General features: G+C 44.9%; 2 protein-coding genes and 1 long non-coding RNA gene across 3 annotated transcripts in view; all 3 read left to right on the forward strand.

Annotated features, from left to right (window-relative positions):
* CPLX2 (complexin 2) overlaps positions 1-25677 on the forward strand; it is a 162956-nt gene that overhangs the window by 18081 nt on the left and 119198 nt on the right. The window lies entirely within an intron of this gene.
* On the forward strand, positions 7695-14977 carry LOC146074202 (uncharacterized). Its single transcript, XM_083182053.1, has 12 exons — positions 7695-7938; positions 9968-10412; positions 10661-10735; positions 10832-10915; positions 11013-11099; positions 12080-12142; positions 12224-12304; positions 12400-12501; positions 12616-14248; positions 14382-14483; positions 14576-14739; positions 14869-14977. The coding sequence occupies exons 2-9, from the start codon at positions 9983-9985 to the stop codon at positions 14205-14207; spliced, it is 2514 nt and encodes an 837-aa protein (XP_083038179.1). The 5' UTR covers positions 7695-7938; positions 9968-9982; the 3' UTR covers positions 14208-14248; positions 14382-14483; positions 14576-14739; positions 14869-14977.
* LOC146074203 (uncharacterized) lies at positions 16637-18356 on the forward strand. Its single transcript, XR_014473382.1, has 3 exons — positions 16637-16811; positions 16941-17057; positions 17866-18356. It is a non-coding gene; the product is annotated as an uncharacterized LOC146074203 (long non-coding RNA).

A 25677-nucleotide genomic window follows, 5' to 3' on the forward strand; every position in this document is an offset into this window, starting at 1 on the left:
CAGGAACCAGCATTTTGGTATTACCCCTTGGCAGGTGACCCCCAGGTGCATCCCACACCCTCACCACTTCCCTTGTGATGACACGGCACTCAAGGATCTTGATAGTGAACAAAACAACAAACACTGAACAGGAATACCCAGTAGTCTTCTGTTTTCTTTACCAAGGTGTATAAAAACTTTGTGTGATAAAAGTATTCAATTATGGACAATAAAAACAAAAAGTATGAGACAAGCCTGGTGCAGCTGTCAATCTCCAGGAACCTGTACATGATTGGGCCTAAACAAGATAGAGATATACTACATGGACTTTGCCAAAATAGGTATCAGCTAGTTGTTACAGAGCAAATAGCACCACCTGGGAGTGACTTGAATCAGGATGCTGACTGGGCGTTTGCAGTCAGGCCTCTCTGGGTGTGTAGCTGTTTGTGTGTACCACTGCCAAAAGCCAAGAGATGGGGCAGTGAATCCCTGTTGTGGATAGAGAGGGCTTTAGTGAGAGGTGTGAAGAGTTCTGTGGAACTGACCCTTGAGAGAGCCAGGACAGTTTTTACATAGCTGGGCAATTTTAATTTAGTCCCAGATCCAAGAGAGAGGCTCTGGTTGCAGGTGGATGTCATTGAGAAGTTCTTCATGCAAGAAAAGGGTGACTAGAACCTGTGATTGAGTTCAGAATAGATCGGTGACTTTCTCATTTTCACGTGTATCTGCTGTGATTTACCATTGAAAGTTGTGGACAGTGTAAGAGGAGTATTCTCTACTCAGCTGTTTGGGGAGCGCTCCCAAAACACGACCTCCCCTCCCCACTATGTTTCCAAGGGCCGGGCAGTGCCACGCACTAGATCAGCCACTGCCCGGCCCCCAGCAACTCGGCTGTGTGCAGCGTGATGTTAGCAAGGTCACGTTACACTAGGGTGACCAACTCATCCCTTTAATCCGGGACTCATATTAATTACACAGGTTCTGTGGCTGGCTTTCACCTGGTTTTAAACTGCCACACCTCAAGACTCCATTTCACCTGGTTTTAAACTGCCACAGAACCTGTGTAATTAATATGTGTCCCAGATTAAAGGGATGAGTTGGTCACCCTACGTCACACACAGCCAGGGGAGGAAGGAGGCAGGGCCGGGCAGCAGGAGCTGGGCAGCGGCTGAAGCTGAGTGCAACACTGATCTTAAGTTGGCCATACACGCCAAGCATGGATCACATCGCATTGCATTGCCTGTGCACACGTTGTGCATGCAATGCGATGCAATGTGATGAAAACGAAGTACAAAAAGTATGTGCAAGCACATACTTTTTGTACCGTGCGATGAGGTGCCGCGGGAGCGCGCACCTCAAAGCACACATCGGGACAGCCCGCATCGCAACGTTATGGGCTGCTTTAGAGCTAAGTGGCACTGCCAGGAAGAAGGGAGTGCAGACAGTGGCACTCAAAGATTTTTTAGGTTTGCCAGTCTGGGCACTGACGCATAGCCCGGAAAATTCTTGGGAGTGCCAGCAAAGGGGTTAAGAATATATATTACTAAGTATGTAAAGATATCTTTAAAGGGTCCTCATATTTCTACATCATTATTCATAGATTATACTACCCTATAGTGTACCACACTCACTTAAACAAAACTATTTTCCTTTGTATGTAACCATTTAACCATCTCTGGAGGAGATATTTAAAAAGACCTAATAGAAGAGGTAAAATAACAATACATTACCTTGAAAGGTTTTATTATAAGTATGTAGCGGCTAGCACTTTTGAATTTTACCCTTAATTGTGTTTGCGACTACAAATAACTGTTTCATTAAACCCCACCACAACATAATAACTGAGTTTTAGATTCTACATTGAAAGTCCAAAAATACCATGAAAATCTACCAGTTTCATAATACATTTATTTGATGTCAAAGTAATTCATTAATAAACAGAACAGCTGCATATTCGCTTCCACCCAAGCCTTGAAGAGTTTAAACAGCAGAGTGAGAAGAGGACTGACGTCTAGTCACATAGAATATGACATCTCTGTACACTTGCATTGGACAAGCAGAAGGATGTGCAGTAATAAAATCACATGGTTTGTCCATTAGAGAGTGATTGTGCCTTTGTGAGTGAACCAGAATAACCCCCTATATACAGTAGAGCATATTCTGCCTTTATAGTTCATCATACTATAGCTTAATGTATTCATGGGGCATACTTAGAGGCATGAGAGGTATTTATTAATCCTTTCACTGCTGCAGACATTAAAGCTACGGGCTAGAACTGTCAGATTTCCTTTGCTGGCTTCTACTGCAGTTACAACCTTGTTGTTATTATCATCATCATTATTAAATAACTTACATAAAATAGGAGCTTATATATAGTTATAAACATGATATGGAAGCAAAGAGTAAGAATCACATTGCAAATGCATCTGTAACACTGTTAAAGCATGTTCCTTCTTTCTTACATTTCTCTTTCATTAATATTTTTAATTGGTGCCCCACCTCCGATAGCTCTTTTTAGCATAAAAAAAAATCTGGTGATCAAATTTAACTGGCATTTGGATTTTACTTTTTTTTTGGGGGGGGGGGGGTTATTTTGTGTCTCTTAGCTCGAGATGGTTAGGAACATAGGAAAAATGACAGTAATAATGGAAATAATAATAATAACAACTGTATTACACATTTAAACTTTTGTACTCTCAGTACTCTATTATTATATCATGGTATATACACCCCATTATGCATGTTTTGTTAATACTGATGCCTCCTGAATGTGTCTGCCTTACTCCTTGTCTGTTCTGGGAGTTTCGTTTCTGTTAAAAACTTCAATAAAAACGACTGAATTCAAAATAACAACTGTATGGTTTACAGAAGTATTCCTGATTCCAGGAAATGAAACTGTCCCACAAGGGTGGGATGCAGGAACGTTAAAAACCGTAGAAAGCGGCATGTATGTTGTTTGACTCCGGTGCAAAACTTGGAAGTCTTTTACCATAAGCATCTTGTAGGAGATAGCTTTATCTCGAAACCTACATGTGACGACCCATAAAGACTTATCAACAACCTTCATCTAGTGAATAAAAATGGAGATGGTCACTTTGTCTATACTTAAGACCCCCATACACTACGCCAACTCCTAATGTCGGCCCCGACTTCCCCTGAGCTCCCCCGGCAGCTCCTGATATGATTTGAACCTTGATGTGCCATTTTTTACATGTGATAAATCGGATTGATTTATCACATGTAAATCCAGGGGAGCTGTGGGAGAGCAGGGTCTGGGGGAGCTTGCAGGCGGGGGGGGGGGCGTCAGGGTCCGTCTGGGGGAGCGTGGACCAGAGACCGGAGAGCAGGGTCCGGTCCGGTCCATGTGTGATGAGAGAGGGTAGTCACCTAGCGGCAGGAGAGGTGGCGGGGAGCGGGGTCCAGTCCAGCTGCAGGAGGGGAGCATGTCCAGCTGAGACTAGGTAGCGGCAGCTGCAGGCGGGGAGCACGGAGCGCACGGCGCATAACAGAGTCCGGGTAGCGGCGAGCGGGAGAATAGGAAACATCCTATTCAAAAGACTGGGCGGGCAGGGCGGACGCTGATTGGCTAAGCTCTCGACCAATCAGCGTCCGCCCAGTCTTTTAAATAAGATGTTTCCTATTCTCCCGCTCGCCGCTACCCGGACTCTGTTATTATGCGCCGTGCGCTCCATGCTCCTCGCCTGCAGCTGCCGCTACCTAGTCTCCAGTCCACAGAATAGCTCACTACCCCTCCTGCAGCTGGACCGGACCCCGCTCCCCGCCACCTCTCCTGCCGCTAGGTGACTACCCTCTCTCATCACACATGGACCGGACCCTGCTCTCCGGTCCCCACGCCCACAGACCAGCTCAATGCCGGCTGCACATAAGATTTATCTTATGTGCAGACTGTCCGACATCCAGATCTGATCCGATGCGCACGGGACCGCGCATCGGATCAGATTGGATGTCATACCCTACACGATTTGGGCAATTTCACCCGATTTCTCAGCCCGATCCTCCAGAATCGGGTGAAATCGGGCCCAAATCGTGTAGTGTATGGGGGCCTTAAGACATGAAGAGGAGATCTATAAGGGCTTAACTGACAAATATGCAAACTGAAATTAAGAAAAACTCTAACAAGAAGTTTAAACAATGAAATAAACAAATAGTGCCACAAATACCTAAAGATCTATTGTAATCGGCAACATTAAAATGTCTATTTAAGAAAAGAAGTGCTTGCTCATCACTCAAATATACCTGTTCAAAGTGCTATAATTGTGTATGCATGCATGCATGCACTTAAGACGTCAAAGCAACTGACTTTTATGCATTTAAACATGGTAGTCTGCACATTATTGCAGGTTCCCCTCATGCGCCTGAAGGCAAAACTTCACTTGATCTTAGACAAATGGGTGAAAGATGCTGATACCACAATTTATGTCTTGAAGAAACATCTTAAAATCAACACAGATCAGTGTACATATTACAGCTCAATTTTACGGTAAAGAAAACTAAGTGCTGTACTTGTATTTATAGATTTACCTGAAAGCCAGTTCACTTGAAAGTTACAACTATACAAACACTGCAGGGTGTAAGTGACAGATTATTTGTTGAAACTGTTCAGGAATGGGATCGTTTTGCCGATGAACATAAATTCGAGTGTATTTATGTCGACCCCGTTAGTTCGATAGGATAGTTTTGTCGAATGTGTATACATCGAACGTAGCATGTAATCGAACCAATAAATTTCGAAGCATGATAGATCGAATGTTTAAAATATCGAACGGTTACAGGTCGAATTGTCTCTATGTCGAACTTTTAAGGTCGAACATTAAAGTTGTCGACCGTTGTAATGTAGACTACTCAATTTATCGAAGTTAATAATTGATCGACGTGTACAATGTAGAAGTAATTTTACTTCGATAGCATAGTGTTCGAAAAATATTATATCGAACACATTGTTATCGAAAAATTCAATATCGAACGGTAAATGCAAGAATTTACATTACATCGACACAAATATACCAAAAATAACTAAGTCGACTATCGTTACATCGATACATTGTTATATCGAAAAGAGTTCAATCGAAAGGTTTTAAATCTAATTTACACACATTACACCCTCACTCATCATTGTCAATACCCTTTTGGTGGGCACCCTCACCCCAGACCTGCACCCATAATGTTCTACCCGTCTAAATCCGCACTGTCCAAACTGGCCCAACCCCCCGTCTGTGCAGACGGCAAGATCCGTGTAGCGCCCTGCCTTCTAACGTCTGCATTTACCGTGGCACCACAAGTCCCACAATGACCTGCCAATGTTCTGCCCTGCACTCCCTCACCTATTACCCCCTCACCCATCATAGTCTATACCCTGTTTGTGGGCACCCTCCCCCCATAAATCCGCACTGTCCAAACTGGCACAACCCCCCCGTCTGTGCAGACGGCAAGATCAGTGTAGCGCCCTGCCTTCTAACGTCTGCATTTACCGTGGCACCACAAGTCCCACAATGACCTGCCAATGTTCTGCCCTGAACTCCCTCTCCTATTACCCCTCACCCATCATAGTCTATACCCTGTTGGTGGGCACCCTCCCCCCCATAAATCCGCACTGTTCAAACTGGCACAACCCCCCGTCTGTGCAGACGGCAAGATCCGTGTAGCGCCCTGCCTTCTAACGTCTGCATTTACCGTGGCACCACAAGTCCCACAATGACCTGCCAATGTTCTGCCCTGAACTCCCTCTACTATTACCCCCTCACCCATCATAGTCTATACCCTGTTGGTGGGCACCCTCCCCCCCATAAATCCGCACTGTTCAAACTGGCACAACCCCCCGTCTGTGCAGACGGCAAGATCCGTGTAGCGCCCTGCCTTCTAACGTCTGCATTTACCGTGGCACCACAAGTCCCACAATGACCTGCCAATGTTCTGCCCTGAACTCCCTCACCTATTACCCCCTCACCCATCATAGTCTATACCCTGTTTGTGGGCACCCTCCCCCCATAAATCCGCACTGTCCAAACTGGCACAACCCCCCCGTCTGTGCAGACGGCAAGATCAGTGTAGCGCCCTGCCTTCTAACGTCTGCATTTACCGTGGCACCACAAGTCCCACAATGACCTGCCAATGTTCTGCCCTGAACTCCCTCACCTATTACCCCCTCACCCATCATAGTCTATACCCTGTTGGTGGGCACCCTCCCCCCCATAAATCCGCACTGTTCAAACTGGCACAACCCCCCGTCTGTGCAGACGGCAAGATCCGTGTAGCGCCCTGCCTTCTAACGTCTGCATTTACCGTGGCACCACAAGTCCCACAATGACCTGCCAATGTTCTGCCCTGAACTCCCTCTACTATTACCCCTCACCCATCATAGTCTATACCCTGTTGGTGGGCACCCTCCCCCCCATAAATCCGCACTGTTCAAACTGGCACAACCCCCCGTCTGTGCAGACGGCAAGATCCGTGTAGCGCCCTGCCTTCTAACGTCTGCATTTACCGTGGCACCACAAGTCCCACAATGACCTGCCAATGTTCTGCCCTGAACTCCCTCACCTATTACCCCCTCACCCATCATAGTCTATACCCTGTTTGTGGGCACCCTCCCCCCATAAATCCGCACTGTCCAAACTGGCACAACCCCCCCGTCTGTGCAGACGGCAAGATCAGTGTAGCGCCCTGCCTTCTAACGTCTGCATTTACCGTGGCACCACAAGTCCCACAATGACCTGCCAATGTTCTGCCCTGAACTCCCTCACCTATTACCCCCTCACCCATCATAGTCTATACCCTGTTGGTGGGCACCCTCCCCCCCATAAATCCGCACTGTTCAAACTGGCACAACCCCCCGTCTGTGCAGACGGCAAGATCCGTGTAGCGCCCTGCCTTCTAACGTCTGCATTTACCGTGGCACCACAAGTCCCACAATGACCTGCCAATGTTCTGCCCTGAACTCCCTCTACTATTACCCCTCACCCATCATAGTCTATACCCTGTTGGTGGGCACCCTCCCCCCCATAAATCCGCACTGTTCAAACTGGCACAACCCCCCGTCTGTGCAGACGGCAAGATCCGTGTAGCGCCCTGCCTTCTAACGTCTGCATTTACCGTGGCACCACAAGTCCCACAATGACCTGCCAATGTTCTGCCCTGAACTCCCTCTCCTATTACCCCTCACCCATCACCACAGTCTCTATTAGTGGTCCCTCCGTCTCCCTAGCTGCACCCACTATACACGCCACGAGCAAGCACCCTAAAACACCCATTACTAGTTACACCATAGTTAATGTTTATATGGCCCCCAAAGCACTGTGTATAGATGGTTATTGGACCATAGTGTTTATTTGTAGAACTACATGTTCCATAATGTCTTGCCCTTACGCTTGCGATTCCATCTACCAATGTTTTTTTTTCTATGTCATTTTTTTTTTAGCAGTTGGCAGTTGTGTGTTTAACCTTTGTGAAACATGTGATATTGTTACATAGTGTTGTTTCCGGACAGGACTTCATAAACAAGCAACAAACATCCCACTTTTTCCCGCCATCATACTGCGCCAGTCACGTAAGGGTTCTTAATGCATTTTTTAAATCATCAAATCAGCATGCTCTCAGTATAATGTGCTGACAATAAGATGTCCAATTAATACATAGCAATGTTATGATGAAGGGGGAGCTATTGTTTCCCGCACTTTTTACACTTTATAAACCCTGAACCTCCCGTGCTTAGTCGCCATTTTGTTGAGCTTGCTGCCTGGCTGTATTAGTTTGGCTGCTTTCTCATATAATTGGCTTGCGTACTTTGGCTTTCCAACTCCTGGAGGAGCGCTATCGTCAGCTGAACATTGTTTTGAAGACGACTGGAAGGAGTTGGGAGGAGTGACCGGACTACGCGGAGGACACCCATCTGCACAGCGGGAGACCCGTTGTACCCTGACCGGTGGATTCATTCTTCTGAGTGTAAGTGCTGAACTCTGTCTCTCTCTTCCTCCTCTCTACCCATTGACACTAGATTATAGAGGTCACCGCACTCCACTACACCTGTTTAAAACATCCCCATTACACCACGGGGATTCGCCATTTACCACGCCGTACCCCCCTTCCCCCACTAATATATTTGTTATTTTTAGCGACACCCCTCCTTTTCCCCAACACCACAGGGTACCCGGGGTGACACCACATACACCGTCACGAACCATGCATGTTTAAACTTCATCCCTAGTGCACGGGCCTATTATCGGGGTTTAACCTCATTACATTACTACAGTTTTCTCAGCATTTTCTATAATGTATTGTTTGTTGGTTAATTTGGACCGTTATGTTGATGTTTGGCGTCTGGATTTTCAGTGTAAGGCTTGCTGCTTAGAAACTGCTGTTGGGAGTGAACATGACTGTTAAATCATGCAGTTGTCACCATGGCTGACTTTCTGTCTAGCCATGTTGACACCCGCCTCCTTCTGCAGTCATCCCCACTTGTCAGTCACCCATGCAGACAGGATGTTGTTGAGGGGCCTGCTTTTTTTTTTTTTTTTTTTAATTTAGAAATGTCTTCTGTATGGCATGATAAGAAGTGCTTTGATGGTTTCATTTTTTGCATTGCTAGTGTGCTTCAAGTGATGTAAGTCAGCATGACAGGACAAAGAGGCGGGTGTCAACATGGCTGCCAAAGTCAGCCATGTTGACACCCGCCTCCTTCTGCAGTCATCCCCACTTGTCAGTCACCCATGCAGACAGGATGTTGTTGAGGCCTGCTTTGTTTTTTTTTTTGTTTTTAATTTACAAATGTCTTCTGTATGGCATGATAAGAAGTGCTTTGATGGTTTCATTTTTTGCATTGCTAGTGTGCTTCAAGTGATGTAAGTCAGCATGACAGGACAAAGAGGCGGGTGTCAACATGGCTGCCAAAGTCAGCCATGTTGACACCCGCCTCCTTCTGCAGTCATCCCCACTTGTCAGTCACCCATGCAGACAGGATGTTGTTGAGGCCTGCTTTGTTTTTTTTTTTGTTTTTAATTTACAAATGTCTTCTGTATGGCATGATAAGAAGTGCTTTGATGGTTTCATTTTTTGCATTGCTAGTGTGCTTCAAGTGATGTAAGTCAGCATGACAGGACAAAGAGGCGGGTGTCAACATGGCTGCCAAAGTCAGCCATGTTGACACCCGCCTCCTTCTGCAGTCATCCCCACTTGTCAGTCACCCATGCAGACAGGATGTTGTTGAGGCCTGCTTTGTTTTTTTTTTTGTTTTTAATTTACAAATGTCTTCTGTATGGCATGATAAGAAGTGCTTTGATGGTTTCATTTTTTGCATTGCTAGTGTGCTTCAAGTGATGTAAGTCAGCATGACAGGACAAAGAGGCGGGTGTCAACATGGCTGCCAAAGTCAGCCATGTTGACACCCGCCTCCTTCTGCAGTCATCCCCACTTGTCAGTCACCCATGCAGACAGGATGTTGTTGAGGCCTGCTTTTTTTTTTTTTTTTTTTTTTAATTTACAAATGTCTTCTGTATGGCATGATAAGAAGTGCTTTGATGGTTTCATTTTTTGCATTGCTAGTGTGCTTCAAGTGATGTAAGACAGGACAAACAGCCGGTCACTATATAAAATATTTGCAAAAAAAGGTTTTTTTTTTTATTGTAGCGCACCGCTCCTTGGGTGTGGGGTGTGTGGCTGATCCTAGAAATAGAATAGCCGCAGTAAATGTGACATGATCATGTCACATTTACTGCGGCTATTCTATTTCTAGGATCAGCCACACACCCCACACCCAAGGAGCGGTGCGCTACAATAAAAAAAAAAACCTTTTTTTGCAAGTCATTAACCGACCCAGAACGGTCAACCGGGCAGTGAAGCAGCTAGCACCGCACAAGAGAGGACAGTGCGCAGACTACCAAAAAACTTTAAATATATAAAATATATCAATGTTCTTTCTATCTCTATATTAATAAAATAATCCTTTATTTGCTAATCCTTTTTTTTATCATTTCAGATTCTTATTATAGAAATGTCTCAGGAAGAAAGAAGGCGCCTTTCTCTCTCTTCACAGGTAGAAGACCCGAGGCAACGATCACATACAGACAAAGAAGTTGACTCCGGAGAAGAAATCGTGAACCGAGGACCCAACTTCACTGATGTAGAAACGGAAACCCTCATCACTCAGGTAATCCACCACTTTATGCTTCAGTTAGGTACAGATGCCAGGAGTTCCCAAGCAAGATTGCCGAGCACAACTTGGGAAGAAATTTCACATGCAGTCAGCCACATCGGGATATGCCAACGAACTGAAGAAAGCTGCAAGAAGAGGTGGCGTGACAGCAGAAGAGCCACCATTGATAAGATGCGCAGAGGACAGAAGCTACAGAAGGTTTGGGAGAAGAAGATCGAAGAATTCGTGAAGGACAACCCCGAAGAAAGGCCATCAACCAGTGTAGAAGGTATAGTATATTGTGCATATTCAAGTCTGAATCTTAATGTTTGAACCTTATGGACTCTCTATGTCTGCCGCACAAGTAATGTACATATGTGCGCGCATTATGCTTTTTGGAAAATATTTCTAACTTTTTCAATTATTAGATGTACTGTTGATCCAAAAAGAAAATTTTGACCATGCGCTGCTTCTCTGTAGAGATAAAATCCAATTGCAATATCCTATGTTTCTAACTGTAATTTATCATTTCTCCAGTTTCAACAAAGACTCCTACGCCAAAGAAGACACCGAAGCAAACTACGCCTCAGAAGTCCACGAAATCACACAAAGGTTTGCAATGCTACATTAACACAACATTTGATATAGGCATCTACTATATTCAAGCTATATTAAGTAATTTGTTATGTTTCCCCTTTTTTTCCTAAGGATCAGCAGCAGAGCAAATGGATGAAGATGCAGCGGCATTCAAGCAAAGAAAGCAGCCGAAGAGATACAGAAAAACACACACAGGTGAAGCACGCTATATGAAAAAATTTATATTGTTGATGAAGCACTGTTCTAAATGATTAGATATGCTTATTAATATATGCTTACATTACTTTCTCAGAAGGATCTGCAACCGACTCCACATTGGAAGACACCACCCCGGAAAAGGATCCCACGCCGCGCAAGCATAGGAAAAGTTCACATGCAGGTGAAAAATGTTATTTAATTGGGTGCTCAAATTTTCTATTTTTTACTGAAATACAACACATTTCTGTTACATCCCAAAGTAAAATTCAACTAGCGCCTGCACTGCATTCCGTCTTTACTGAACTACAAATAATGTGGCTTGTATTCAACGATAACATGAGTTCTTCTAATATTACGTTGTGATCCTTAAGCAACAATATGCGCATTACTTCACCAAAACAGTGTATCCTTAAGGACGTTTTCTTAGCGCTTTATTCAAACATTTAGCAAAATAAGGGCTACATGTACAACACTTAACCGTATTGAACCCAAATCCTCCATTTGTATCCTATATCACTTCTATGACCTGAATCAAGTGGTAATTGTTAAATCTAAGCCCTGCTGCTTGTTTTTTGCATTTAATATGGCCCGCAAAAAAAAATCAACATTATAGGCTGTAACAGCATTCAATTCTTTACAATTGACCCAAAAATATAAGCCCAAACATGGTCCATTTCTACTTTCCGTGCTAACAACTTTTAAAATCTAGTATGTTCATACATCAATATACCTCTTGATCAAGGTGAATACTGTCATCTCTCCTCCACCCAGCCACATGTTTCAACGGTGATAACTTATATGACCTTACATGTCCTGCACACTTTATTTTCATTGAACTGTCGTAAACGTCCAAATGGCAATGTCATATTCCACCAAACCTATGTACCATACCTAGCCCTTTGGTATATATACAGCTATGTGTCCAACATCAATTAGGTAACGGGATGTTTTATCTGTATGTATGTCCTGCTTTGGTGCTTGTGTTATTAGTTTGTTATCGTCTCTCAAATATCTTTGTCCTTCACCACATTCTGTAAAGTAATACTTTATTTAATTAGCATCAATCAAAACAGATTAGTAATATTGAAGAGTATAACTTTTGTTTATGTGTCAATTGTAAAAAGCATTTTTTTAATTGCCTTTCCTTTTTTTTATATTCAGGTTCACCAATGGTTTCCACAACACCAACCGCGTCGCAGATCACCTCGCAGACATTCGAGAGAGGTGGGTAAACTACTTTTTATGTTTTTATAAAGTAATTTTAGTGCATATTGGCTAGATTAACTTATTTGGTAAATGTACCAGCAGCCGTTGAAAAATCAAAAAGAAAAGTGTCATTTGGAACAACGCAGGAAAGAAATGCAGCAGACACACTGGACCTCACTGGTAAGCCTTGCTAGTAATCGCTAGAACAAAAGCTACTACATTTTCCTGTTCTACTTTGTCCAGATATTTATTTATCAATTTCCTCTGATTTATAGTCACACCACTGGACTCAAGAGGAACTGTTCCTCAGCTTCAGACAGCGTCCCAAGACATCGAAAGGCAAAATCCACATTCCCCCCTGGAACATCCACTGGAAGGTCTGCATCTTGCATATAATTATGGCAAATCTGTTAAAAAAAATAAATGTCAAGACTTTGTTTTTTGGTTTATCTTTACACACACTTAACTGGAATTTTTTTGGGATATTATAGATTCGTCGCAGCAGTCACCAATTCTAGAGGCTATGAAGCTATTGGAGGAAAGAAGAACTGAAGATGCAGAACGGAATGCTCTTCGATTTGACAAGATTGAACAGAGCATCAATCAGATGAATGCGAGCATCAATCAGCAAGCTGAGGCAATGGCAGCGATTCTTCAATCCTTCAAAGAAGTTGTGTCATCAAATGCTTCAGTTGTTGCACTCCTACAGACATTGAATCAGAAGGTTGATGACATGACCACAGCACAGAATGCATCGAGGGAAGGACCGGTCTCTCTCCAACAGATGAGTTCTCAACTCGTTGAATTCCAAGCCAACCATGCTGTCGACATGCAACACATGCAGCAGACTCTCCAGTGTATTCTTATGTGGCAGCAGCAGTCCAATGCCAACACCAGCATGATATGTACTACACTTCATCTGATGACAGAAGAAAGAAGATCTTCAGCTCCACGACTTCAAGCTCTACAGCAAACCACACCATCCTCCACAACAATCGATCCAGAATGGTTGGCTCGGCAAGAGGAAGCTGAAAGGGCATACCAGCGAAGACACCACAGTCAAGGTACAATGGATCAGGGTGGATCAAAAACACAGTCAAGGCAATCTGAACCACATGACACACGACTTTGGGAGCGAGCTCTTCAACTGGAACGTCAAAGGATAGTGGAGGAAGAGCAGAAGGAAAGAGCAGAGCAAGCGGCACAGCGTGTCAGAGCAGAAGAGGCAGAGCGTGCCAGAATCACAGAGGCTGAGCGTGTAAGAGCAGAGAAGACACAGCTGGCCAGAGCTGAGAAGGAGAGGCAAGAACAGCACACAGAAGAAATGTGGACAAGAGCAACAACAGAAAATCAAGAGAGACTGCAAAGAGAGAGAGAGGAAGTCATAGCCCAGCAGAAAGAGGAAACGGACATGACATACCAGGAACAGCAGGCAAGCATGTGCCTGATGGAGATGTTGGTCACATCAAAGCAAAGTCGCCAGACAACACAGCACCAGATGGTGGACACAAGTGCAGAGGAACAAACTGTGATCAGAGGCCCAAAGGACAAGGTTCGCAGAATCCCCCAAGCAACCATGTCTCCAAGAATGGAAACAGAGATGGCTGTCCAAAGAAGCAAAGAGCTTGCAGGGAGAGTGATTCATGGACAGCAGCTCAAAGGACATCTGCAGGAGCAGCCTGTGAAAACATCTCCAAAGGTGAAGCACCGCAGACCCAGAGAGAAGGAGCAGGCGGCCAGACCCAGAGTGAAGGAGCAGGCGGCCAGACACAGAGAGAAGGAGAAGGCGTCCAGACCCAGAGAGAAGGAGCAGGCGGCCAGACCCAAAGAGAAGGAGAAGGCGGCCAGACCCAAAGAGAAGGAGAAGGCGGCCAGACCCAGCGAGAAGAAGTCGGCCAGACCCAGAGAGAAGAAGTCGGCCAGACCCAGAGAGAAGGAGAAGTCGGCCAGAGCCCCTGAGGACCAGGCGGCCAGAGCCCCTGAGGACCAGGCGGCCAGAGCCCCTGAGGACCAGGCGGCCAGAGCCCCTGAGGACCAGGCGGCCAGAGCCCCTGAGGACCAGGAGGGCAGAGGCCCAAAGTAGCGTCTTGGAAAAGCCCTAATTAGACACAGCGTGAACGAAAGGTAATTTTTCACACTCACACAAACTTCATCTTCAAAAATATAGATACGTAAAGGTAGACATATATACATATCTAAACTATTATGTGTTACAGGTAATACAATCAATTTACTAATACGGTTAAAAATTACACAGATCTAGAAAAGAAGAAAGCAAAATCGTCAAGCTTCCAGGGTGTCCAGTCTGCACAGAGAAGAAGGCATTCCGGCGTAAAGCTTTCCAGTGAGGCGGCAGGGGGTGAGTTGCAGCATCACTGGGATGACTCAGGCCACACAAGAGCAAAGGAAAGGTTTGTAACATGCGTCCCTAACTCACCTTCTGTCTTTCAGGAAACAACGTTCAAACTTGCTCTGCACCTCTGCCACACTGAAGAGTCCATCCTGCATGAAGACACCGGCGGCGAAGAATCCAGACGAAAGGGTCCAGCCTGAGATGACAAAGAGCACAAGACCATGAGGAGGCTGGCATAGGGCTATGAAGTGTGCAACCTAGGGTAAGTTTCTAGCGGGGAAAGCAAAGAGGGGTTAAGCATAGGGAACGGGGGAGGAGGGAGGGTGTAAGAAAGCACAGGAATGCAAATATTAACATGTGTTTACTTATCTTTTTTTTGTGGTGGGGGCAGGCTACAAGGAGTCCATCCTGCATGAAGACACCGGCGGCGAAGAATCCAGACGAAAGGGTCCAGCCTGAGATGACAAAGAGCACAAGACCATGAGGAGGCTGGCATAGGGCTATGAAGTGTGCAACCTAGGGTAAGTTTCTAGCGGGGAAAGCAAAGAGGGGTTAAGCATAGGGAACGGGGGAGGAGGGAGGGTGTAAGAAAGCACAGGAATGCAAATATTAACATGTGTTTACTTATCTTTTTTTTGTGGTGGGGGCAGGCTACAAGGAGTCCATCCTGCATGAAGACACCGGCGGCGAAGAATCCAGACGAAAGGGTCCAGCCTGAGATGACAAAGAGCACAAGACCATGAGGAGGCTGGCATAGGGCTATGAAGTGTGCAACCTAGGGTAAGTTTCTAGCGGGGAAAGCAAAGAGGGGTTAAGCATAGGGAACGGGGGAGGAGGGAGGGTGTAAGAAAGCACAGGAATGCAAATATTAACATGTGTTTACTTATCTTTTTTTTGTGGTGGGGGCAGGCTACAAGGAGTCCATCCTGCATGAAGACACCGGCGGCGAAGAATCCAGACGAAAGGGTCCAGCCTGAGATGACAAAGAGCACAAGACCATGAGGAGGCTGGCATAGGGCTATGAAGTGTGCAACCTAGGGTAAGTTTCTAGCGGGGAAAGCAAAGAGGGGTTAAGCATAGGGAACGGGGGAGGAGGGAGGGTGTAAGAAAGCACAGGAATGCAAATATTAACATGTGTTTACTTATCTTTTTTTTGTGGTGGGGGCAGGCTACAAGGAGTCCATCCTGCATGAAGACACCGGCGGCGAAGAATCCAGACGAAAGGGTCCAGCCTGAGATGACAAAGAGCACAAGACCATGAGGAGGCTGGCATAGGGCTATGAAGTGTGCAACCTAGGGTAAGTTTCTAGCGGGGAAAGCAAAGAGGGGTTAAGCATAGGGAACGGGGGAGGAGGGAGGGTGTAAGAAAGCACAGGAATGCAAATATTAACATGTGTTTACTTATCTTTTTTTTGTGGTGGGGGCAGGCTACAAGGAGTCCATCCTGCATGAAGACACCGGCGGCGAAGAATCCAGACGAAAGGGTCCAGCCTGAGATGACAAAGAGCACAAGACCATGAGGAGGCTGGCATAGGGCTATGAAGTGTGCAACCTAGGGTAAGTTTCTAGCGGGGAAAGCAAAGAGGGGTTAAGCATAGGGAACGGGGGAGGAGGGAGGGTGTAAGAAAGCACAGGAATGCAAATATTAACATGTGTTTACTTATCTTTTTTTTGTGGTGGGGGCAGGCTACAAGGAGTCCATCCTGCATGAAGACACCGGCGGCGAAGAATCCAGACGAAAGGGTCCAGCCTGAGATGACAAAGAGCACAAGACCATGAGGAGGCTGGCATAGGGCTATGAAGTGTGCAACCTAGGGTAAGTTTCTAGCGGGGAAAGCAAAGAGGGGTTAAGCATAGGGAACGGGGGAGGAGGGAGGGTGTAAGAAAGCACAGGAATGCAAATATTAACATGTGTTTACTTATCTTTTTTTTGTGGTGGGGGCAGGCTACAAGGAGTCCATCCTGCATGAAGACACCGGCGGCGAAGAATCCAGACGAAAGGGTCCAGCCTGAGATGACAAAGAGCACAAGACCATGAGGAGGCTGGCATAGGGCTATGAAGTGTGCAACCTAGGGTAAGTTTCTAGCGGGGAAAGCAAAGAGGGGTTAAGCATAGGGAACGGGGGAGGAGGGAGGGTGTAAGAAAGCACAGGAATGCAAATATTAACATGTGTTTACTTATCTTTTTTTTGTGGTGGGGGCAGGCTACAAGGAGTCCATCCTGCATGAAGACACCGGCGGCGAAGAATCCAGACGAAAGGGTCCAGCCTGAGATGACAAAGAGCACAAGACCATGAGGAGGCTGGCATAGGGCTATGAAGTGTGCAACCTAGGGTAAGTTTCTAGCGGGGAAAGCAAAGAGGGGTTAAGCATAGGGAACGGGGGAGGAGGGAGGGTGTAAGAAAGCACAGGAATGCAAATATTAACATGTGTTTACTTATCTTTTTTTTGTGGTGGGGGCAGGCTACAAGGAGTCCATCCTGCATGAAGACACCGGCGGCGAAGAATCCGATGGTAGCATTCTTCAGACAAAAACAGTTCGGTATAATGTAGATGCCGTTGGCACGAAAGTGTACAAAGGTAAAACTTGGGAAGAGAAGGTGCTAGGAGAAAGGGAAATGAAATGTGTAAGTTGACCTTCATTACAAAACATCACATCGACCTTGCAAAAAGTGAGCTGAGGCCCTAAATGTCCTTAATATGAACAAGGGCACATTAAATCTTAAAATTGTACCTCTAGAAAGACAATTTGGAGATGCCCCACCTATATTTAAATAAATGATATTCTTTTTTTGGTCTAGTGAGTCGATAATGAATGTATTCTTAATATGCACAGATTTCTAAAACAACAGTGCACTGTTCTAAATCTGACGATTGTTCATTTTAAAAATTAGTTATTAAACACCAATACATTAAGGTGTGTAATGCAGGGGAGAACAATACTTCTGTGCATGTAGGCCTTATTCAAGTCCAAAACTGCTGACAATGGTTTCATGTACAAAAGCAGATCCTATGCAGGTGGGGTAGATGTAATATGTTAAAAGTAATGGATATGGGTGTGGTTTTAATTCAAAGTCTGACCTATACTGCAGTGTGAAAATAAAGAAGGCAGTATTTCAAGGCAGTATTTTGCATGCACAAACAGATAAAAAATCAAAACTCTGCAATTCAGTAATCAAAAAATTTTGAGGTGACACAATTGCCCTTTAGAAAGTACTTTGTCAGAGTAGAGAATAAGGCCCTCTTTCACAATGTACAATGTTGTGTGATCTAATGTTCTGCAGATAAAATATTTCAAAATTTTTAAACAACATTGTTAGGGTTGTGTAGTGCTGGATGTGGAGTGTGCAAGTTCATGATGTAATTAAATCCTTTTTTTTTATTTCAGTGCATAAAAGACAGAAGAAATTACAAAGGAAAAGAAGAATGAATACAGCTGTGATGCAGTATATATAGTATAAATTGTATTTAAATACCAGATTATTTTCATTCTGTTTTTTGATGTTTTGAATGTAATATGGATGTTATATTTCTAATTTTTATTTAAAGTACTATTAAATAATATCACTAGGAAAATACTATGAGTAACATATTAAACATGTATCATGTGAGTTACATAATGAAAAATAAAAATGTCAAAGTATTATATTTTGGATGTTGATAAATATCTAATAAAAGTATTTAATTGATCGGAAAATATAGCAATGTCAATAGTAAAAGGAAATTTGACAAAATATAGCCTATGTGCAAATCTTGCTCGATCTATATTTTTAGATATTTATATGTATTGTGTTTAAAGTCGTTTTTTGGGTGATATATATCATGGTATTGTTTGTTATGATCTGTATTTAGCACTTAAAATAAAATTATCTAAATCAATTTTCCAGTGAGTGTATTTTCTGTACTTTAGAAAAAAATAAGTAAGTTTGGCAATTACCTTTACCCTAATTATTTTTTTTTTACATCTATTATATGTAATCTGATATGTCGTTGATGCACGGATGTAAACATGTGGTAAATGTGACAATTTGTAAAGGACATATATGCAGGTCAATTTTCATTCCATATAACTTAAGATGACTTGCGTTTCCACACACTGTATGTGATTTAGCTCTTTTTAAAATCTGTTCAAAACAAGGCTTACAGTGCATGTTTGACATAGATTTTATAAAAATATCTACATCACATTTAGTGTGTGGACACTCAAGTCATCTTGTCCCAAGTACACCTAAACCAGGCATCCGGAAACTGGCCCTCCAGATGTGGTGTAACTACACATTCCCAGCATGCCTTGCCATAGTTTTAGCATTGCTGAACAGCAAAACTGTGGCAAGGCATCAAAGGACTTGTACTTTCACAACATCTGTAGGGCCATAGTTTGATGACTCCTACTAAAAGGTAATGACACATAATGAAACTTCAAGTTATAATCTTGTCATAAATTAGATTGGGAGAAAACGATTAATGCAAGAATATATGTGAAACAGTACATTAGGGTAACTATGACCCTCAACCTGTTGTGGAACTACACATACCAGCATGCCTTGCCAGAGTTATAGCATTCCATTATAGCCACAATGTGGGGAGGCATGATGGGAAATGTACTTTCAAAACATGTAGAGGGCCATAGTTTGGAAAGGCCTATACTTTGAGAATTAAATGGTTTACTTACCACAAATCGGATGAAGGCAATGTAGTGGCACTCCCTTTTTATCTTCAAAAATTAAAAAAAAAAATGTGGGCGGTTTGAACTTGAACTTGATACACAAAAGTTAGGGAAAAAACATTAATTCCAAAGTGAAGCCTTCACGATAATGACAAGTGATGCGCTATTGCGCCCAGGTACTCCATGACATTCATGGTGCCATACTGATCAAAAATCCGCCGAATTGAAGCTTCTCTCTCTTTCAACTCTTTTCTGGGGGGAGTTTTTGGGACATTGAGGACCACTTTGCTGATTAAACTGGCTGTCACTTTCTGTTCCTTGTGTAAAAAAGTGACCAGCTTGTAGACGCCAAACTTCTTCTCACCCAGAAGGATATTCCATCGCCTATGCCAACCCTCCAACTTGTTTTGTGTCCGCGGTATTCCAACAGACATTGGATCATATATAGACCATAGCTCTGGTGGATAAAGAGGTGGTGAGCGGATATGGCTTCTTGTGCCAGATCTTACACGGCCCAAAACATAAGTTTCCTCAAAGTAGGTTAACACAGATGAGGCACTCTCTGGCATTTCAGCTTTCACTAGCTCAAATGCTGCTGGAATGTCATTCGGGGGTAAAAACGCAAGTGCTTGCAGGTGTTTTAATTTCAAATGAAGTCCATAATCGGTCCCATATTCATTTACAAGTCGACTTGCTTGGATCTTTCTCCAAACGTTTTGTGCTAGATGAAATAGGCAGCACTTGTGAGTACTTGAGGGAAAAACAGATTGCGAAGCTCGGATTGCTGCACGTTCAAAATCCGTCATGATATAGCTTGGGGCAAAGGGAATATCCAGGTCATTACCAACGTCTTGCAGGGCTTCTAAAAATTGCTGGTAGCAATCCTCATTCTTGCTACTTAAAAGACCATAGACAAGTGGCAAAAAGCGTTTGGAGGTGTCCTCAGTCCCAACCACTGCATGGATGGAATATATCTGTCTAAATAAAGTGGGGCATGTTTTAAAAGTTCCATCCATAACCCAATACTGAGCTTCATGGAGCTTCCTCAAGTTTTGTTCCGTACTGAATAAGAGTACCCGATCATTAGCAACAGTACAGTCCTTTAGCAAAAACTTCGTTTCCCCGATGTATTGCAAATCGTGAGGAAAACTGATGTCCTCCAGGGTGGTGGGCTCGGCTGGGCAATCAAGGCGCCTTACCCTTTTGACGATTTGGCGAAGGGATTCCCGATTGGGCAAACACATGGCACTCGTTGAAGGCATATCCGCAGTGACGTTTTGAATTATTTGTGAAGGTTCCTCTGTGGTATCCCTGGCACGTCGCTTGACTGCTGCCTTTGCCACGGCAACAATTGACTTTTCAGGTCTGGGTGCATGGGTATGCTCTCCGTGCCTGTTTAATTGATGTACTCCACCAAAGATCGTAGTTTTGGCATAGCTTGAACAAGGGGCTGTAGTTTTCTCTGTGCAATGCCAATAGACGACGTCTCCAACCTGCTTGTTCTTAGCCATAAGATATCCATTGATGTTCAGTAGCAGTCCTCCTCTCTGTGAAGGTACGAAGGTAAATGCCGGCATTGATTCAGCAGATGTCGATGGTGCTGATGTTGATGCTGCTGCGGATGAAGTCGCTTCCTCTGCCATCTTCGAAGAAATAGCTGTAGCTGTAGCGTACAACAAGGAATAATTGACACTAAAGTTCAATTATGATGCGGGGACAGGTTAGGTGGCTACTTTTATTGTCTTGAAAATGGGCGTTACTCTTTAGAGATAGGATTAACAAAAGTTATCCAATTAAAACCTTTCAATTCAAAAAGTGGGCTGGTTTAAAAAGAAGTGGGATGGATTGGCATTAGCCATTAACACGTGTACAGGAACGCATAATGTTATGATATTTTGTAAAATTATAGGAAAAATTATTGCCTATCATTTGGATGGGCAAATGAGGGTGAAACATGGTTGAGTGATGATGCCAGTCATAAATTCCAAAAATATATTTAAGGGGTGAGAATGCGGGTATCGATGCCAGCATGGAAATGGGCGCTGACAACTCAAGGCTGCAACACTAGCAGGTCATTGTGGGACTTGTGGTGCCACGGTAAATGCAGACGTTAGAAGGCAGGGCGCTACACGGATCTTGCCGTCTGCACAGACGGAGGGGGGGTTGTGCCAGTTTGAACAGTGCGGATTTATGGGGGGGAGGGTGCCCACCAACAGGGTATAGACTATGATGGGTGAGGGGGTAATAGGTGAGGGAGTGCAGGGCAGAACATTGGCAGGTCATTGTGGGACTTGTGGTGCCACGGTAAATGCAGACGTTAGAAGGCAGGGCGCTACACGGATCTTGCCGTCTGCACAGACGGGGGGGGGGGGTTGTGCCAGTTTGGACAGTGCGGATTTATGGGGGGAGGGTGCCCACCAACAGGGTATAGACTATGATGGGTGAGGGGGTAATAGGTGAGGGAGTGCAGGGCAGAACATTGGCAGGTCATTGTGGGACTTGTGGTGCCACGGTAAATGCAGACGTTAGAAGGCAGGGCGCTACACGGATCTTGCCGTCTGCACAGACGGGGGGGGGTTGTGCCAGTTTGAACAGTGCGGATTTATGGGGGGAGGGTGCCCACCAACAGGGTATAGACTATGATGGGTGAGGGGGTAATAGGTGAGGGAGTGCAGGGCAGAACATTGGCAGGTCATTGTGGGACTTGTGGTGCCACGGTAAATGCAGACGTTAGAAGGCAGGGCGCTACACGGATCTTGCCGTCTGCACAGACGGGGGGGGGGTTGTGCCAGTTTGAACAGTGCGGATTTATGGGGGGAGGGTGCCCACCAACAGGGTATAGACTATGATGGGTGAGGGGGTAATAGGTGAGGGAGTGCAGGGCAGAAAATTGGCAGGTCATTTTGGGACTTGTGGTGCCACGGCCAGTCCGGACATTTAACGGCAAGGCGCTAGAGTAGCCAGATCTTGCCGTCTACATAGACATAGTGTCACTGTTGCCTGTGAGGGTGTATACGGGTTCGGTGAGAGGGTAGAAACATTATGGGTGCAGCTAGGGAGAGGAGGGGACCCCAAAAGGTTGCGACTTTTGAGGGGTGAGGATGTCATTGGGGGAGGGGGGGGGGGCAGTAAAACAGTCCCAGCTGCAAACTGCATGTAGTCGGCCATGGATCCTAACTGTGAATGGGAGAATATTTGTGGGAGACCCTTCAGCGCCCCAATAGATCGCGGCACCCTAAGCAGATGGCGCATAGTCGCCGCAGTACTGATATTGTTCGGCAATGCGCTCAAGTGCGGCTGAGCCTCCAAAACCATGTGCACTGCAGGTGGGGCAGATTTCTCTTGCACTGAGAGAATGAGAATCGGGTGGGGTTTAACTTGAAATAAAGCTCTATATTGCAATGTCCAACAAATAAAAATAAAAATTTCATTGCAATAAATGAAAAGTAATCAAACGTCTAAGAAAATTATTGTCATAAACAGTGGAATAGGAATAAGAATCTATATGAGTTGCACTTATTAAAAAAGAATGAAGATTAGTGATGTTTTTGATAAGTTTCTCAGATAAGTGTATCTCTGAGGTGAGAGAGAAATCAAGACTTGTGACGCCAGAGTGATAATGTCAAACAATAGCATCATGGTTTTGTTGATGTATAGACAGATTTTGTTTACAGTGACTCACAGAATGGCCATTGACTCGAACTAATTCGATTTTCATCAGAGAAGATATCTAAGCCCATTGAGAAGATATTCAAAAGAGTAAAGGTCAAGAAGTATGACTCATGCTTGTTTAAAGAAGGCATGAATGACCAAAGTCACTTAGTGATATGCCAAAGACAGAAGACTCCTGACGCCAATGTCAAGATAAAAAAAAAAACCGTGTGAGACACCAGTGAACCAATCATGTAGGAGACATGATTTTATCTAGAACTTTATGAGGGGTCAAACATAATAGGTTTATCTATTTAAAACATAATTTGATATAGCACAAAAACAAGGGTGCGTATATGGTAGGCAGACAACGTGCAGGGGTGATGTGAGTGGGCAGATGTGCAACATTAGCAGGTCATTGTGGGACTTGTGGTGCCACGGTAAATGCAGACGTTAGAAGGCAGGGCGCTACACGGATCTTGCCGTCTGCACAGACGGGGGGGGGGGGGGGGTTGTGCCAGTTTGAACAGTGCGGATTTATGGGGGGGAGGGTGCCCACCAACAGGGTATAGACTATGATGGGTGAGGGGTAATAGGAGAGGGAGTTCAGGGCAGAACATTGGCAGGCAGGGCGCTACACGGATCTTGCCGTCTGCACAGACGGGGGGGGGTTGTGCCAGTTTGAACAGTGCGGATTTATGGGGGGAGGGTGCCCACCAACAGGGTATAGACTATGATGGGTGAGGGGGTAATAGGTGAGGGAGTTCAGGGCAGAACATTGGCAGGTCATTGTGGGACTTGTGGTGCCACGGTAACACAGACGGGGGGGGGGGGGGTTGTGCCAGTTTGGAAAGTGCGGATTTATGGGGGGAGGGTGCCCACCAACAGGGTATAGACTATGATGGGTGAGGGGGTAATAGTAGAGGGAGTTCAGGGCAGAACATTGGCAGGTCATTGTGGGACTTGTGGTGCCACGGTAAATGCAGACGTTAGAAGGCAGGGCGCTACACTGATCTTGCCGTCTGCACAGACGGGGGGGTTGTGCCAGTTTGGACAGTGCGGATTTATGGGGGGAGGGTGCCCACCAACAGGGTATAGACTATGATGGGTGAGGGGGTAATAGGTGAGGGAGTGCAGGGCAGAACATTGGCAGGTCATTGTGGGACTTGTGGTGCCACGGTAACACAGACGGGGGGGGGGGGGGGTTGTGCCAGTTTGGAAAGTGCGGATTTATGGGGGGAGGGTGCCCACCAACAGGGTATAGACTATGATGGGTGAGGGGGTAATAGGTGAGGGAGTGCAGGGCAGAACATTGGCAGGTCATTGTGGGACTTGTGGTGCCACGGTAAATGCAGACGTTAGAAGGCAGGGCGCTACACTGATCTTGCCGTCTGCACAGACGGGGGGGTTGTGCCAGTTTGGACAGTGCGGATTTATGGGGGGAGGGTGCCCACCAACAGGGTATAGACTATGATGGGTGAGGGGTAATAGTAGAGGGAGTTCAGGGCAGAACATTGGCAGGTCATTGTGGGACTTGTGGTGCCACGGTAAATGCAGACGTTAGAAGGCAGGGCGCTACACGGATCTTGCCGTCTGCACAGACGGGGGGGTTGTGCCAGTTTGAACAGTGCGGATTTATGGGGGGGAGGGTGCCCACCAACAGGGTATAGACTATGATGGGTGAGGGGTAATAGGAGAGGGAGTGCAGGGCAGAACATTGGCAGGTCATTGTGGGACTTGTGGTTCAAAGGTCAGTGCGGACATTTGACGGAAGGGCGCAAGATGGAACTTGCCGTCTGCATAGGCGGGGGGCTGTGTAATTTGCTGTGTGGGCAGGTCTGCACAATGCAAGAGTGATTGTCGGTATGATGTTCGACGTATTGTTGTTCGAAAAGATAATGATCGAAGCTGTTTGCTTCGATAAAAAGGCTATCGAAAAATGAGGTAATCGACTTAAATCTGTTCGATGTAAATTGCTTCTATCAAATGTCAATCGAAGTAATTGGTAATCGACTTAAATCTGTTCGATGTAAATTGCTTCTATCAAATGTCAATCGAAGTAATTAATTTCTACACAATGACATCGATAGTTTAATATTCGCGTTAAATGTATTCGATGTAAATAGTTTCGATATAAATGTTATCGAAGTTACAAATTTCTAGTTAGGTTTTTCGATGTAATAATTTTCGAGTTCATAGCATTCGAAAAAACCCGTGTTCGAGTTGATAGCAATCGAAAAACCCCGTGTTCGACATTACATAAATCGGTAAGTTATGTGTTCGGTGTATTGTGGTGTTCGATAAAGTAATGTTCGAAGTAGAATGCATTTCGATGTATGTTTGATCGAAGTGATGTAAATGTCGATGTGTTTTGATTCGGTGAAATGAGTTCGATGTAAATGTATTCGATGTGATGTCGTTCGCTAAAACGCCCGTATCCCACTGTTCAAACCTGTTAGATTTTGCAGTGTAAATGATTGCCGCTTTAAAAAGCTGGAGATTTCTTACCAAATCTCTCACTTTCTGATTCTCTCATCCTATTACATTTCAGCCATAGGGGCAGATTTATTAAGCTTGGAGAAGAGATAAACTGGAGATAAAGCAGAGAAAAGGTAAAAGGAGATAAAGCACCAGCCAATCAACTCCCAACTGTCTTTTTCAAACACAGCTGATTGGCTGGTGCTTTATCTCCTTTTACCTTTTCTCCGCTTTATCTCCAGTTTATCTCTTCTTCTAGCTTAATAAATCTGCCCCTTAATGTCCAATTCTGACCTTTTTTTTACAGTTGATGCTGGCCCTTTTAGTAGTAATAATTGTAGTAGTGTCGCCATGCTTAAGCAGTCTTTCTGGGACCGGTAGCCAATCTACAGATGGAGCCCCTCT

This window comes from Crinia signifera, chromosome 4 (assembly GCF_055691185.1).
Source record: "Crinia signifera chromosome 4, ASM5569118v1, whole genome shotgun sequence".
NCBI classification, from domain to species: Eukaryota; Metazoa; Chordata; class Amphibia; order Anura; family Myobatrachidae; genus Crinia; species Crinia signifera.